This window comes from Sus scrofa, chromosome 15, assembly GCF_054392235.1.
Source record: "Sus scrofa isolate SSC_HxYL_T2T_F1_AM1 chromosome 15, Sscrofa_HxYL_maternal_Yorkshire_Landrace_v2.0, whole genome shotgun sequence".
NCBI classification, from domain to species: Eukaryota; Metazoa; Chordata; class Mammalia; order Artiodactyla; family Suidae; genus Sus; species Sus scrofa.
The window spans coordinates 14556072-14572837 of record NC_139397.1 but is presented as its reverse complement, the minus strand read 5'-3'; the positions used below and the strand labels follow the sequence as shown (position 1 = coordinate 14572837).

The 16766-nt window shown below is 37.1% G+C and overlaps 1 protein-coding gene across 50 annotated transcripts in view; it reads right to left on the bottom strand.

The window, feature by feature from the left end:
- The window catches only part of NEB (nebulin), a 216065-nt gene extending 206290 nt beyond the window's left edge, over positions 1-9775 (bottom strand). For all 50 annotated transcript variants that reach the window (XM_084998589.1, XM_084998593.1, XM_084998592.1 and 47 more), the window contains exons 1-7: positions 9698-9775; positions 8999-9082; positions 8394-8458; positions 4926-4967; positions 3110-3310; positions 1155-1262; positions 307-411 (exon numbers count right to left, since the gene is read on the bottom strand). In XM_084998589.1, coding sequence (XP_084854715.1) covers positions 307-411; positions 1155-1262; positions 3110-3310; positions 4926-4967; positions 8394-8429 — 492 coding nt within the window. In that variant the 5' untranslated portion in view covers positions 8430-8458; positions 8999-9082; positions 9698-9775. The remainder of the gene's footprint in view (positions 1-306; positions 412-1154; positions 1263-3109; positions 3311-4925; positions 4968-8393; positions 8459-8998; positions 9083-9697) is intronic.
- Between the last annotated feature and the right edge of the window lie 6991 nt (positions 9776-16766).

Here is a 16766-nt window from a genome sequence, read left to right as displayed (position 1 = left end):
TGGAGATTTCTTATAAAAATCCAGCTCCCAATGTCCCTAATAAAATAAGGCATTCTGATGACACTGGGACTGCATTCTGTGCAGCAACTGCTTGGAGCCGAGTGGCAGGGCCTGGGCTCTCTAATCCCCAGGGCCCTGACTAGCTACTTCAGTCACCTGTGCAGCCTTTCCAACACGTGCAGCTGTTAGAGCCCATCACACTGTGAGTTCAAGTGGGACTGGTGAACAGGAGTTTTCTCCTCTAAGGCCAAGCAGAGGTAATCCACATGCTATTTAGTATCCCAGCCATTCATACCACGACCTTACCTTACTGACTTGCTGCGACACTTTCTTTGCATGTTCAATGTCCTTTGCTTTTTCATCAACATGACAAATAGTTTTAGCAACATCGCCATCAATTCGATACTTAACCTGCAGAAATAACGCACAATTAGAGCTCATAATAGGCATGAGCACAGGAGTATATCAAGGAACATTTTATAACTAAAGAGCATTGACCCAGTCACTCTTTGTCTGCATCACAGACAAAGCAAAGTTTCTGCATTTTAGATAGAAAACTGTGATCTCTAAAGATCTGTAGATCCCCTGTGTTCACTGATTGTTTTCCAGGCCAAATTTCAGTCTCCCTGAGCTCCAGTATGAGGGATCACAGTGGGTTGGAACTCCCATCCCATACCACCTTCAAGCCAAGCTTTTATTTTTTTTTATATATTTTATTTTATTTTTTTTTAGGGCTGCACCCACAGCATATGGAAGTTTCCAGGCGAGGGGTTGAATCAGTGCTGCAGCTGCCAGCCTATGCCACAGCCACAGCCATGCCAGATCTGAGACGTGTTTGCAAAATACACCACAGCACACAGCACCACTGGATCCTTAACCCACTGAGAGAGTCCAGGGATCGAACCCGCGTCCTCATGGATACTATTCAGATTCATTACCACAGAGCTACAATAGGAACTCCAAGCCAAGCTTTTAGAAATTTCATTGGGTTCACATTTAGGGCCACATGATCGACGGCCAATGCTTCCTTTAGATTTCTGGACTGGCTCACAGTAATTTGACACCTTCTTCTCTCTTCACCTATTTAAACACTTCAGTTCCCTGTGGCATATTTTTGAAATTTCTTTCTCCTTTATTTTAGCAATGCAGCCTACCTCACTGAGTTGATCTTGTACTTTCTTGATTCTGCGAAGTTCTGGGGTATCTGTGGTGATGGCATATGGCTTTCCTTTTGCTTTTTCATAGTTCTTCTTGTATTTATTCTAAAAAGAATATCAGATATTAGCCTAAAACCCTGACAACACAGCAGCAAAAATTTCAGGCAGAGCACACATCCCCAATCTGATATTTTTTTAAATCCTGCAAGTTATAACAATTATCAATTTTAACAGCTTTCTTCTTGTCCCCTCCCCTGATTCGCAACAAGAACTAAAATAGATATGTTACTTATTATGCCTAAACATGGTTGAAGACTAGAGACAATAGAAATTTGATTATAAACTATTGTCTTGGAAATACCCCAAATGATTCTTTCAATATTTTTACTGTCTGAATTCACACATAAAAAGCTGGAGCCTCAATAATTTTGGAAAATAAACATAGAAATTGAGTCAAGTCCAAAAAGATCTGATAGCTAATACAATGCAAAAATATTCAGCTCAGAAGTTGCAGCTAAATCTCAGTGACTTGGATAAATGAGACACCAGCTGAATTAATGTAAAGTCTAAATTACAAAGTATTTTGAAAAGGAATATAATTTTATTATTTTTGCTAAATATACAAGTTCTTGCTTTAACAATAATACGCATAATATATCACTATTAATTCTTTTAGGGACTCTTGAGTGGAATGGTCAACCATCTAAATTATACTATTGATTTCATTACCAAAACCACTTTAAGAATACTACAAATCTTTACCAACATTTTGTTCAGACTATTAGAATTTATAGGCTATTAGTGTCTGCATTAATGAGATTTTTATGGCAATAAATTGACAAATTTTTTATCTTTGCTGAATACTACAATGAGAAAAGAGGCAAGATAATCTTGTTTTTAGAAATCTAAGTCTTAGAAAACCTAAGTTTTAGATCATTCAGGAATCTGAGTTAGAAATGTAGCAAAGAGTCCCCAGTAGTTAGTTAACACTTAACCAAAAATGAGTATTTATGGCCAACCACAAGGGGATGCTTTTGACATAAGCATTAGGCCCATATAATCTGGTGTTCCCTTGAGTACTTTTCATATTTGCAAGCCTCCATAGGACATGCAATCAAGCCATCTAGTGAGACCTCAGTCAACCCTGGACAATCAATAAGTTAGATCCATTCAAGGGAGTCCAACCCTGCTGCCAGTCAGCATAGCTTACAGAACTGTATGTGGAGATTTAAGGACCAGGATCATCAAGAGCAGTGATTCTCAACCTGGGCTGCACATTAGAACCTGGGCAGCTTTTAAAAATCCTTCTCTACAGGACCCAAGCCTGCCTGGACCAATGAACAGCCTGGGCATCAGTAGTTTTAAAGCTCCACTGATCTCCAGCCCAGGAAATTCCATAGGCCACAGGTATGGCCAAAAAATAAAAATAAATAATAAAGCTCCAGAGAATTCCAACATGCAGCCATAGTTTCCTCAATTTCAAATGAGTTCTTAGACTGATGCTGATTTTTTAAACTACATATGTTCTTTTTCACTACATACCTCCTGGAGGTATGTACCATTATCTAGTCTACTTATGAGGCACCGTGCTCAGACATAGATAAGTGCCATTTAGCTTCTGTGAACTGATTTCAACTAAATCTATATCTATGATTTCATGTTCTAGAGTGGCTAACTAATAGCACTTAAATACCAGTAAATGCTTTGTAACTGGCCTTTTGCTTATTTTGAGGGCATAATTTCAATAAGGATGCTTCCCCTGATGCTGCAGTGCTGCAAATAAATTACACGAAAGCAAAATCCAAGTCACAAGAGCGTAGAGTTCTGCAAAGTAAGTTTTGTCTCATACAAGGTTGAGAAACAAAATCCAGTCAGCATCCAAAACAGAGTTGGTTGAGATCAGTAATTTCTCAATAATAAAACCAGATTAGCAGAAGTCGTTTGAAACTTACTGTGCTAAAGAGATCCTGCATTTTCTGACTGTGTGCAATGTAGGGAGTCATGAACTTTGAAGGGTCCACTTTCTTTCGAATAACTTTCTTCCTCTCCACCGGCTTTGAGGGCATTGGCTGTGCCACTGCTGGTTGGGAAGTATCTGATTGCTCATAGCCAGATGTCCTTGTGGTCGTAGTTTCATAGACTTCTGTTATTGTCTGAAAATTTGACATGTGGTTATGCCAGAAAATGACAGCACCGTTGTGAAAGTAAACACTGTGATACCTTCAACTTGATACACATTATCCTAAATTCAAGTCGTTCTGACACTCCTGGTGTGACTGCTCTGCATCTAAGACAAGCCAAAGCAGGAAATCACACACTATATCCACGTGAAAGCACATTATGTTACATAAATCTTAAGGCCGATTGTGTCAGATTGCATGGAAGAAAAAGCTTCCCCATTACTGACTTGCATCATTGCCTTAAAATTCCATTTGCCTAAAGGAACACTTTAAGACAGGGTAAAACTCAAAAGTAAAAATATTCTCACAACATTTAAAAATCTTCTTAAATTGCGTGGGTAAAGTGAAAGCAAACTTGGGATCAGGGAACAAAAAATGAAGACAATCACATAAAGCTCAAATTCTTGACTTTAATATTAACTTTTAAATGACTCTAAGAAAAAGTCTGTTTTGCTTATTCTGCAGGTGCTTAGGCATGCTGTCGTATGAGACAGAGTAATGAACTTTTAAAAAATGAATCACATCAGTATTACCAGTGATGACCATTCTCTTGGCTTAGCCAGTTAATTAATGTGAACTGGAGTGCTGTTTACATTAATAAATGCTTAGGTGGACAAGAATAATGATGACAACATAATGGGGTAATTAGCCTCGTTATTATGTAAGCGGTAGGCGAGAAACGGGCTTTATAGCAGAAGAAACCAAGGTCCAAAGTTTGGGTCTAGTCCAGGGCTAAAAATTCTGCATATAAGAAAAGAAGGAGCCAAATCTTAAAGCCATCTCATAATATGATTTCCTCCACAGCTTACATCATCTCTACCAAAGGAAGAGTTCCAACATCAACTATTAAAAGAGAAACCTAAGGAACAAGGAAATTGTGCTTCTGTAACAACTTCCCCTAGTCTTGCCAGATCACTGCTAATAGGTTGCTTTCTGCACATTATTACTAATATATGATTGATTGTAAAAAACGAACCAATTTACGACATCTACATATGTTAGATTTTACACTGGCCTCAGGGTTTGTCATCCATATCATTCTTTGTCGTGCTCAAGATAAACGGCTCCATGCAGAAAATGAAGCATGAGAGAGATACATTTTGTCTTAAAAAAAAAAAAAGTTCCAACTTGGAACATTTATGGGAATGACTTTCTCAGAATACTTAATGTGCCAAAATCAAAGGAGAAATTTACTGTACCATCAAAAACAAAGGCTTGCCATCCCTTTTGGCAGAGCAGGTGCCCCAGAAGTTATGACTTTACACAGTAAAACTGCTGGTTCCTGTGCAAATCACAAGTCCAAGGCCATACCTTTGCTGCAGTCAGAGTGTGGTAATAGCCATTGACTTTATTCCATTAAGCATCACCTACACCAAAAATATCACATGAGTGATGGGGGAAATTATCCTGAGCCACCTCGGATATGGTGAAAGTTCATTCTTGTACCACCGGCTGCTGGGCGCACATAGGTGAGTGATCCTCCAGATTCTCCCTTTTGCCAGCTTGGGGATGCTGGGAGTCTGAGGAGGAGAAGGCTCTTCCTAGGTTAATGAGCATGCAGTTCATGCAGGCGTGGGCTGGGTCTTACCTCCCCTGGTACCTCTTCATAGACTGTCTCCTCCGTGTAATACTGCCAACAGAGAACAAAGGTATCATGAGAACCCAAGCAGAAATCACCTCTGTTCTGTCCCAACAAAACCACTTGGCTTATTTCACTAGTTGGTTTTCTATTTGTGGGAAACAAAGTTCACGTTCTAGAACCCATTTCACTATGTGAGACTTTAGGGTAGCTAAAGTGAATGCCATCAGACTGGACAAGGAGATGTAGAGTGATGTGAAAGTTGTCTGAGGATGGTTATTTATCAGGTGAAGCTACTTGACTTAAGACAAGTAAGATTTTTTCTTAGGGTATCCAAGATAGAACTTACTGAGAAAAGAATATAATAACAATATCTTGAGTGTGTGGGTTGAGCAAAGAGGAAGTGTGATAAAACTCACTGTTTGCTGACTAACCATTTTTTAAAAAACTCAGAAAACCTCAGTGTGGATAAAAATTTTAAATATTGTTATCATGGAAAAAATAAATCCAAAGGCACATACACATCTCAATTATCCCTTTACCACCCTGATTACGAAGTAGGAGTTTCTTCCGGAATAATGGGTAAATCCCTTCCAGTCGAGTGATTGTCCTAAAATAGGGACTAAAATGAAGTTTACAAATGCCAACGGGAAAAGGAAAAAGTGAGAAGATTCCTCACCACAAAATGTGGGAAAATTAGGCAGCAATTTGCTCCTGACAGCTCTGAGGGCACCACAGGCTAGATCTGAAATCAAATCTGCTTTTGTGCTACTTCTGACATCACTAGCAATAAATAGACGTGGAGAGGAACTGGCTGACATTTTGTTTCAGATGCGTAAGGAGAGTGGAATCCTGCCCCCAGCATCACCCAGCAAAGCTGGGTGAGCAGAAGGAAAAGACTGGTTTAGGCCCAGGCATAAAAGGAAAGGGATAAAAACGAACCGCTTGGCTCATTCTCCCAGTCAACAAAATGTATAACAAGTTATGCTCCATTTTTTGCTTTACCACCAAGACATACACTTGGGGAGATGAAAAAAATACTGAATGCAAAAAAATCCCTCAGAGGCCTCCTTTCTTTTGCCTTGGTTCAGTGAGCATGCATCAAATTACTTAACCATTGTCAACAGGCCACATGCTCTGTTTCATTTGCAGTAAAATTAACATAAAATTTGCCTAATGTTCCCCACTCCTATGCTTTCTTTGCTCCTGTACTATTTTTTTTTTTTAATTTGAAATCTAATTCTATCTCTGTGTCCTCACACATAGCAACGGAAACTACAAGCTTTTGCAGGACAGAGAATCTCTTTTATGTGCCATGCCTTCATCACATGGGAAACAGCATTTGAACACTTTAGGAAATGCTCTTTGATGCTGATCTATGCGGAACCATTTTTCTGCCCCCCGTCCCCCACCTCAAATATCAGTGACTTGAAAAGAAATTTTCAAACTCAAGTGAAAATTCACAACTATTTTGGATTTTCTTAGCAGCCAAGAAAAAGCAGCTCTTTGGTAGCCATCCAATTTTACCTTTGCTGGGTTCACATCATTAGTAAATACATCTTAGAAATAATCGCACCAAGAAAGGCAGCATTATCCAAATGGTTGGCATTAACTTGTATGCCAAATCTCACTTTTTTTTAGAGCTGTGCCACTAATTAGAGTATATCTTTGCTTTTTTTTTTCCCCTTTCTTTCCAAGTTTGAGTAGAGAATGACAGGACAGTTTTACTTAGTTATCCAAGATGCCCAGGAGATACATATTTTAAAGCTAATTCCTGCCAGTTTTGTGAAATGTTCCCTGCCCATTTTCTTGAATCTGCCATGATCCTATTCTCATGGCATCTTTTTGAGGTCAGAGAGACCTTGGTTCAGGTCTCTCTGGCAGAAAGTCTATTAGTTTAGCACCTGCTGGTCAGACCCAGAAGCAGTAATGGGAACAAAATGACAAGGATGAGAAGCCTAAAAATAGCCTCTCCCATTTTTATGACATCTAGTTAAATTCACCAAATCTAGCACTAAGGGCAATTTCCAGTGACCAATGAACACAATTATTTTAAGAAAGGCAAGGTATATTTAACCTAGAGGTTAAAAAGTATTCCTGGATTCATCATAGAGAAGACAATTTAATTTATAATTGTGTTAGTGCTTGATAGTGATTATTCTGATCACTGATGATATATTAAAGTGCACACGTGATAATATTGAACACTGAACTCATGTTCTTTAACATTTAAGCCAGGAAAGTTGAATGTTATGTTGTACAAAGATCAGTCGGTTTCTTTTTTCCTCTTCTTCATATCCTTCAGTAATAAAAGCAATTTTATTTATAGAATAAAATAAAATTTTCTTCCTCTAAATATAAACTGCTCCATAAAATAATCTTCCAAAGACAAATTTTGGCATGTTCATTTGGAATTTGATTCTGGGTAACTCTTAATTTCATTCTTATTGAAAAGGAAAGATTTTTCAAACCTGCTTCCATATATCTTGGACACTTGGAAATTTTCACATGTTTTTAGATCGCCATTGTTAATTGGTAATTATTAAGCACATTCAGATTCAATGGCAAGGTATTTATTTATATGAATGCTAAGTTGTAAAAAGAATGCTAAAGGCAAGCATTGGTAAATAAAAGCCACAACATAATAAAAACAAAATAAAATGAACATACAATAAACAATTCTCAACTTTGTAAATCATGTCAGATATCCACCAGCAGCCTTGAAGGAATTTTTCAAGATGCCCATGACAGTCTTTGTTCTTTTTCAAAAATCAAACGCAAAAGCTAGTCTTGTTCCCTTGGGTAAATATAATGGAATTGGTGGGAAAGTGTGGCTCCAACTTAAGACACTTGCGAGCTTCATGAGTTTACTTTTATACATGTAAGTGTGTGCACATATGCACATCCATAAAACCTCACATATGCATGTAATCTCATAATAACATATATATTATTCTGAGCACTTAATCCACTTCACCCTATGCAAATAATTAGCTGTTTGAACCAAAGAGTGAATAGCTCTTTTTGCTCTGTTGCTGTGCAGACACTAAGAAATAGAGTTCAGAACCCTTTCTTCATCCCCTCAGGGTCTCCCCACCCCTGTCCCTTCTGTCATGGGGGCTAGGAAGTAGAGAAGAAAGGAGTTTCAGAAGACAAGGTAAAATCCACATTTACCCCACCCTTAGATTTTTGTTTTGGGTGTTTTGGTGTTTTTTTGTTTGTTTTTTGTTTGTTTGTTTGTTTGTTTGAGAGTTTAAAGAAAAGCAAAAATGGGAAACAGTGATATTTCTTTTCAGTTCTAATCCCACATAATTATAGTGGAACTGAATATAAAATATTCCTTTCTTACGTTTTAACGATGACTCTTGGTGAAGTTATAATAGACATAGTTTTCAAATGATTAATTCGCCTACATGGCTTTGATTGTTGCCACATAAAATACCCTGCTGTCAGAGTCAGGATTTTAAAACGTCTTACCTCCACCACCTCCTCATATTCTTCGTCATCTGCCATTTTCCCAGAGTAGTAGTGGCACCTACAAACTTTTCATATTCCAGACAAATGAAAATACATTAGCATCTATCCCTGGGGCTGAAATCATAACATCATAAAATCAGAATTTAAGGCTAATCTGTTCTGAGGATTCATTTATTTTTGCAGGTGGAGGGAAGACAATTCAATACAGGTCTAAAAAAACAGAGGCTTCAATTTTCTTTTCATTCCCTCAGGAATATGTTGTGTAATGGCTACATCTAGCTACATGGTCAGCTTGGCTAAAGTTGTAAAAGATAGCTGAATTAAGGGAGGGAGAAGGTTTGGGTTCTAAGGAAGAGTATTTAAATTTCCAAATACTTGGGGAAGAACATTTTCAAGCGAAATTCCAAGCAAAAATTTTAGTGAAATAAAGGCCAGAGAGGCTTTTGGGAAAAGTTGGAATTTTCCCCCCGTAGCACTCAAACTCTAAGAGCACTGCCTTAAGTTTCCACCTGCTCTCCTACACTGTAGGCAGTAGATCCTCTGCCCCAAGTTAGAATACATAAACATAAATCTGTCAACAGCTTTTAAAAGGAAAAAATAGAAACCTCAAGGCAATGGGGTTATTTTCCTCTCGAACACCATCGGTTTGTAAGGATTTTCCCCTTGCGTTTCTGTAGCTCTGTTCAAACCTGAAAAGATAACCAATTGTTAAAGTCTTGATTGAAATACATATAAGACGGTGGGTCTTCGGCCTAAGCTTCTAATTCAGGAACTAGCGAAAGGATCTCCCAAGGCCCTCTTATTTGACGCCAGAGAGGACGCTCTCTCAATAAAAGTGGATGATGATTTGGAGCAGCTGTCCCTTCGCCCAAAGTTATTTGCCATGTAAACCAATACCCCAGCTGTGGCTGGTTTTGTGAAGCTAGCAAAACTGCCTCTCCTTCTGAGGCAAATGAAGCCCAGGAGAACAGGATAAATATAGGAGCACAGAACATAGATCCTTTTTCACACCAATATATTTAGAAAAGGTAAAAAAATGAAAAAAAAAAAAACCCTTTTTTCTTAAACGAGAGAGCCAACTCAGTCAAGCAAGAGTTGGTTAGTATAGGACTTGACTTTAATCACACAATTACATGTCAGATATTAGTAGAGCCCAAGCAGGGCAATGGGGTTACAGACTTTCCAAGTCACATTTCTATCACACACTTCCCCAGTTATGACCCCATCTTTGGAAAATACCTCAAGGGAAGTTGTGGAATATCGCCTGAAAGAACATTACAGAAAAAGCCATAGATTGGCCTTACCTTCAATCTACCAAATAAATTTCCTCAGCAGCAAAGTCTCTCCCAACTCTCCCCTCCTGAGAACCCCAGACAAGAGCCGGCGAGGAGCCTGGGCTCTGAACTATCATGTGGCCGGAGCAGCCAATCAGATCTGGAGTCGCTCAAATTTCAGAAGCTAAATATACTAAGTGATCTTCTGAAAACCACCTGTTCATCAACTCCACCAAGGATAAAGGGTAACAAATTGCTTGCATAGAGCTATTCAAAGGTAATGGAATTTTACCTAACTTCCAGCATATGGGGTTCAAATTGATGTTTAATCCCACATTTCCTACAGCCCTGTTTAATACCATCTTCATGCAAAAGAATTTAGAATAACCCTGACTTTGAGGGACTTTTGCCCTTCTGTAACTGCTTTCTTCCTGTCATTTACCCAATCTTCATGAAAATAAATATGCTTGTCCTTATGCAGCTTACCAAATGAGCCACAGATGAGCTACAGGTGTTAATGTGAAAGCACTTGAGGGATAAGATCCCCAAAACATCAAGCTGGCAAAGCCAATTTTTTTTTTTAATGTGATACATTGAAATGATTGGTGCAACTGTTTGATGGTGACAATAAATAAGGCATCCACAAGGTGTAATTAGAGAGATTAGGCCCCATCGTTTTTCTATTACTAAACAGGAGGGTATGCCAAGATTGTATTCATTATCTTCTCCCTTCCTAGCCCAAGCCAAGCTGCTGTAAATACAGAGCCTCTCTCATATGCAACTGGGTTACTGATTTTCTATTTACTCAGGTGGCTCCTAGAAGCAAAGTGTGAATGCAGGCTCAAAAGGGTTTCAATTTCTGAACAGTTAAGAGCAGATAAAATGGAAATCACATTTCTAGAAGAGAAGGCACTATTATGCAAGTCAGAGTGTAAGATATTGACTTTGTAAAAATTATCCAGCCATTTTTTACCTGAAGACAATGTTTGCTGGCAATCTCTTTCCACTCCCCTGTACTGAGGGAAAAAACCTCTGGGTCATTCACATCTTGATATGGATTTGAAACTAAACCTGTTATTATCATTTTTTAAAGTTTAATGTTAGGAAGTAATCTCACATTTCAAATATAAGCACTTCTCCCCCTGCCATGATCCATATGTTGGCTAAAAAAAAAAAAATTTGAGCATCATTTTATCATCTGAATTATACCTGTTCATTTTGTATGTTTTCACAGGTTTTATGATCAAGGGATATATGTGTATAATATGAGATCATTTACCTGGCAGCTGCAAACTAGAAGAATTGGGATTTACAATTCATTATGTGCTTTTCAAAAGATGGTGCTAAAGTGAGAAATAATATGGGCCCTTTTTAAAATATATATATATACTACAAAAACATATAAAGTTAAAAATAAACATACATTAATATTTATCTGAAGTTATGTCCTCAAGATAAAAGAGCAGCTCTATTTTGCTAGCCTATCTACGGTTTCTTCTGTGGAAGAAGAATAAATTGACACCTTAATATATTGGTAGGTTCTTATCACATGCCTTGCATATGGTAAGTACTCAATAAATGTTAACTATTATTATTTTAAAATTATTATTTTTTACAGTTATTGAAATATTTACTCTTTACCCTGTATTAGATTGAGATACCAAAATATTGTGAAGCTTCTGGATCCAGACTGTAGGTAGCCTAACAAGTTATAAATTAATAGAAGTTTGGCTATAAGCCTGTATAACTGGCTACAAAACAAAGCAGGGTACAGTTAGGAACTAATGCCAGAACTTCAGGCAATGCTTCCCAAAATATCAAAGTAAAGACTATCAAAATATAGAAGCTCCATGATTGGGGCCAGAAGAGATTTGAGTGGGGAGATAATATTAGAGGTTTTTGCTGCAGGTTGATATTATTATTATTATTATTATCATTATTACTTTTTTGGCAGAAATTGCAAACCTGAGCTGCTGCAGTGACAACACTGGAACCTTAACCTGCTGAGAACTCCCCTTTGATTTTAGCATTTTGATTAAATTATATTTACACATCATTTAAAAAGCAAATAGTTTTGCAAGGCTTATTACTAAAAATCAGTGTCTCTCAGGTTTCCACTGTTCCTCTATTTTTCCCACCCTGGAGACTATCATTTTAATCCTTTTAGCTGAATCTTTTGTTATTTATCTTCACACATTGAACAAAATGTCTGCATTGTTCTTTTCTGATTTTTCCAGTCACAGGTATTATCTGTCAGGTTCCCAACTTGGAAGATGAGGCTTTATTTCTCTTTTACATAAACCCCCACTCTTGCCAGACACAAGCTTCATCTCCCATCATATTTTTTGTTTGTTTTTGTTTTTAGCTTTTTAGGGCCATACCTGAAGCATATGGAAGTTCCCAGGCTAGGGGTCCAATCAGAGCTACAGCTGCCAGCCTACACCACAGCCACAGCAACACAGGATCCAAGCCGCGTCTGCGACCTACATCACAGCTCACAGCAACACCAGATCCTCAACCCACTGAGCAAGGCCAGGGATCAAACCCACGTCCTCTTGGATGCTAGTGGGGTTTGCTAACTGATGAGCCATGACAGGAACGTCTATAATTATTTTTCTTTTCCTGCACAAGGGTTTGTTTTTCTAGGAGTTGATAGTTTTCTCTTTTATTTTTCCTCCATTGGCTTAATTTTTCCAGACAAGCAGTATGTAATAAAACTTTCTGTGATTACGGAAATGTTCAATACCAGCACCACCAAGATGGTAGCCACTAGCCACATGTGGTTACTGAGCATTAAAAATGAGACTGCAGAACAGAGTTTTTATATTTCTTATTTAATTTAAACTTCAATGGTCACATGGGTCTGGTGGCTATGGTACTGAACAGCATAATTCTAGAGACTTATCACTACTTCAAACTTTCTGCCTAAATCTACTCTTGGTTGTTTTCAAAGACATCAAGTTGCATTTTATAGTCGTATCCATTTCATCCTAGATCCATGAGGGAACCTCTTGTTTCAGCCATACCAGCTTCCTCTGTAGCTGGTGCTACTCTCATCAAGATGAGATGCCCCTTCACTGTCATTCTGGGGATTATAATAAGAAAATTCCTAGTCCTTTATTTAACTAATATTTATTATGTACACTGTTGTAGGTGCTTCCGTGATACAGCAGGCATTGGCTAAGCAATATGTATGCTACATTTATTGCTTATTAACAGAACCACAATTCTGTTTGGGACAGAGGTGTGTTAATTTATAAAATATACTCCTCCTCAGTTCCCTAAGGGAGGAAAACTGTGACACAGTGTTGTTAAGATTTAAGCATAATGCTATAAAATAAGGCTTTTGGGAAAGGTATGATTTTACTAATTGGCAGGATCAGATTCAACTGGCATGTACTGTTTTTCTCTTGCCATTCTTTCCATCTCTATGCCTGGAACACAGAGGTAACGTCTGGGGCCAAAGCAGCCATACTGAGACCATGAGGATGTAAGTCATACACTAAGAATGATAAAGCTAGAAGGAGCCTTAGCCTTTAATGACTTCCTTCCTTAATTTTTATATTTTGTAACTATTTTATCATTTAATAATTTTACTACATAATTGTACAAATAATGATATTGTGATTATTTTACATTTTACTGCATATTACATAATTTTTCTGATTTGCATTTTATCATCTACTATATATATGTATATATATGTATACTAACCCTTTGGTGGTTATGTGTGTTGCCATCTTCTTCCTCTCTGTAGTTGTTTTCATCAGTTTCACTGACATTTGATGAACAGGAGTTCTGAATTTTCGTGTAACCAACTTCATCAGTTTTCTCTGTTGTGAATAGTGCTTTCAATTAAAAAAAAAAAAACTTTTATCCTAAGATCATGAAGACAGGTTCCTATATCCTATTCTAAATGCTTGGAGTCTTACCTTTCATATTTGTGTTTAATCCACCTGGGAATTGTGTATTTTTTTTAATATAACATAAAAAAGAGATCTAATCTTATTTTTTGTATGTGGATAGTCAATTGTGCCAGCACCTTTGATTAAAAATTCCATTGTTTCCCCACCGGATGAATTCTTCTGCTTTCAGTCTTTTCCAGATATGTTGAGTTCTTTCTGGATTCCCTATTCTAGCCACTGGTCTGCAATATCACACTGCTGTAACTCTGTAGCTTTGTGATCTGCCTTTATGTCTGAAAGGACAAGTCCTCCCACGTATTATATTTAAGAGAGTTTTGGATCTATTTGTCTTGGATATTCTTTTCTTTTTTTTTTTTTTTTTGCTTTTTAGGGCCCCACCCACAGCATATGGAGGTTCCCAGGCTAGGGGTTGAATTGAAGCTACAGCTGCCAGCCTACACCACAGCTCACAGGATTGCCAGATCCTTAACCCACTGAGTGAGGCCAGGAACCTCATGGTTCCTAGTTGGATTCATTTCTGCTGTGCCACAATGGGAACTCCCTGTCATGGATATTCGACATAAAGTTTAGAAGCAGCTTATCAATTTCCATTAAAAAATATATTCTCTTTCATTCAACTAATCTATTTGACTCTTCCTAAGTCAGTATCACATGGTTTTAGTTATTATAGCTCTTTGGTATGTTTTAGTTTTAGTTATTATAGCTCTTTGGTATGTTTAGAAGACTCTGTGAGCTGAAAACAGCCTTCATTCTTCTAAAATTCATTTGGGATATTCTTACATTTTTGTTCTTTTAGAAGTGAGAATTAACTTATCAAGTTCTATGAAAATTGTCTTTGGATTCTTTTAAAATAATTGCATTGAATTTGTAGATTTATTTTGCAAGAATTGGTACTTCAGAATGTAATCTTCCCATCTAGTTTTCTTTTTTGCACCCATCAACAAAGTTTCACGGGTTTTGTTATATAGATCTTGCACATTAAGTAGTTCCTGTGTATTTTTCATTATATTAAAGTGCTTATTCTCTTTGTAAATCAGATTCTGTATAGACTTTCTAGTAGACACTGTTTCAAGTTCCTCCTTTTATTACTGTTATTGATTTGTCATTTCTTATTATTAACAATTTTTTCATAAAGGATTTTGAGAAATGGGGAAATAAATGTGGTTACTCAGCTGTCTTGAATCCAAAGCAAGGACACAGCATTTTGGAGTGAATTTCAGATAGAACTTTAAGAGATGGAAATGACAGGGGGAAGAGTATTCTGGGATTAGCAGGTAGTATGAGCAATCATATAGGGGTGGGAAGTAGGTGATGTGTGTGGGAATGAAGATTAATCTGGTTTAGGTCAAGTAGGGCATAGGCAGAGAAGTAATAGAAGACTCTGTACTATGGAGAACCCTGAATTCCTAGCTAACCAGTAGACAATGGTATGTTCTGACATGATGTTATTCTCTTCTACATAGTGTAGAGATTTCCAGTCAGTCAGAGAGCAGCTATATTAAAAATACATCAGAAATACCTTATATAGTATATTCAATAAATTAAACATATTCAATAGTGAAACATACACATTCAATAATATAGCAGGATATGTAGGTATGAATAAGAGCTTTATCAAATTATGAAAACTCCCAGGTGTTATTTGCATTCCAAAATCCATGTCAAAACATAAGTTTCACCAATGCTGCCTATTCACCCTTCTAAATACTCCTACTTCCTCCTACTGATGTTCCCTTCAATCAGAACCCATGAAAAACACATAAACATAGAATAGATTGAAAAATGTTATTACCCTCTTACCCATTTCTAGCTTTCCCTTCTCCTCTCTTTGCTTTCTTGAAGAACTTGGACATAGGTTTATCTTTTAAGTGAGTACTTCATAAAGTTTTCTTGTTTCAAGAGTCTTGATTTTGAAACAGAGTGTCTCTGGATCCCTGCATTGACAAGAGAAGAGCCAAAGGTTTTCTGTATTTTGCTTCTGTTCTCCCTGATCCACAGCCTAACCCAAAATTGTTCCTTCAACCTGCTATCCACAGTTATTCAACTGTTATAGAATAAATGATCAGAATTTGCAATAATTTAGTTACTGCCCTTTTCCAAATGAATTTCTCAAATGAATGGGTCTCAAAAAATGTCTGTCTTAAATTGCTGATTCCTAAAGAGTTTCCAACATAAGATATAAAGACAAAATAGCAGAGCTGGTTTTCTTGTGTGGCTTGTGAACTTACCCCATGACCTTATCTCCAACTCTTGCCCTCACACATGAATGTGTGTGTGTGTGTGTACATGCATCTGTGCACACATATATGTGTGCATATGTATATGTGTATTTTTTTTCAGGAAAATGACTTCCCAAATATTAGTTTAATATATGTAATTATATTATAATTATATTCATAAGGCCTAGTATGAAATTATTCATTACATGTATTTGTGTACACATATATTTATAAATATGAACATAAAGGCAGCCATAGAATTTACAACATAAAAGGTGCCTCTAGCTTAGATGAGAATTTTTAAAGTTGAATATACATTTCATGTTCATTTGTTTTCACATGAGCTGGTCTTAGGAGAGGAAGCTGTGGTAATACTTTCTAGTTAGCAAGAAAAGGCTGTGTGAAAGAGGTGGCATTTTATGAGGTCTTGTATATGCCAAACCAACCCACATATGTACTCATTGGACAATGATTTATTTTCTCTTTAAAGGAAATTGGTTAAATATTTTTAAAATTTTTATTATAGTTGATTTACAATGTTCTGTCAATTTCTGCACAGCAAAGTGACCCAGTTATATGCATACATAATTTTTTTCACATTATCCTCCATCATATTCCATCACAAATGACCAGATATAGTTCCTTGGGCTACACTGCAGAATGGTGTTGCTTATCTATTCCAAATGCAATAGTTTGCTTCTATTAACCACAAACTCCCAGTGGAAATTGGCTAAATAATTCTTAACGCTGTTTGTGAGGTAATGAGAAGTCCAGGAATGCCTAACTCACTTGAAAGAGTTTGAATTAATATCTAATGGATCTTTCTGCCATTGTCATTAGGACCAGAACAGTTTTTTTCAAGGAGGAAAATGGAGAGTATGTCAACAATAAGTTTTCATGATTAGTCACACAGCACTGGAACTTGGAATGTCTGATGATATAGCAAATATGGGC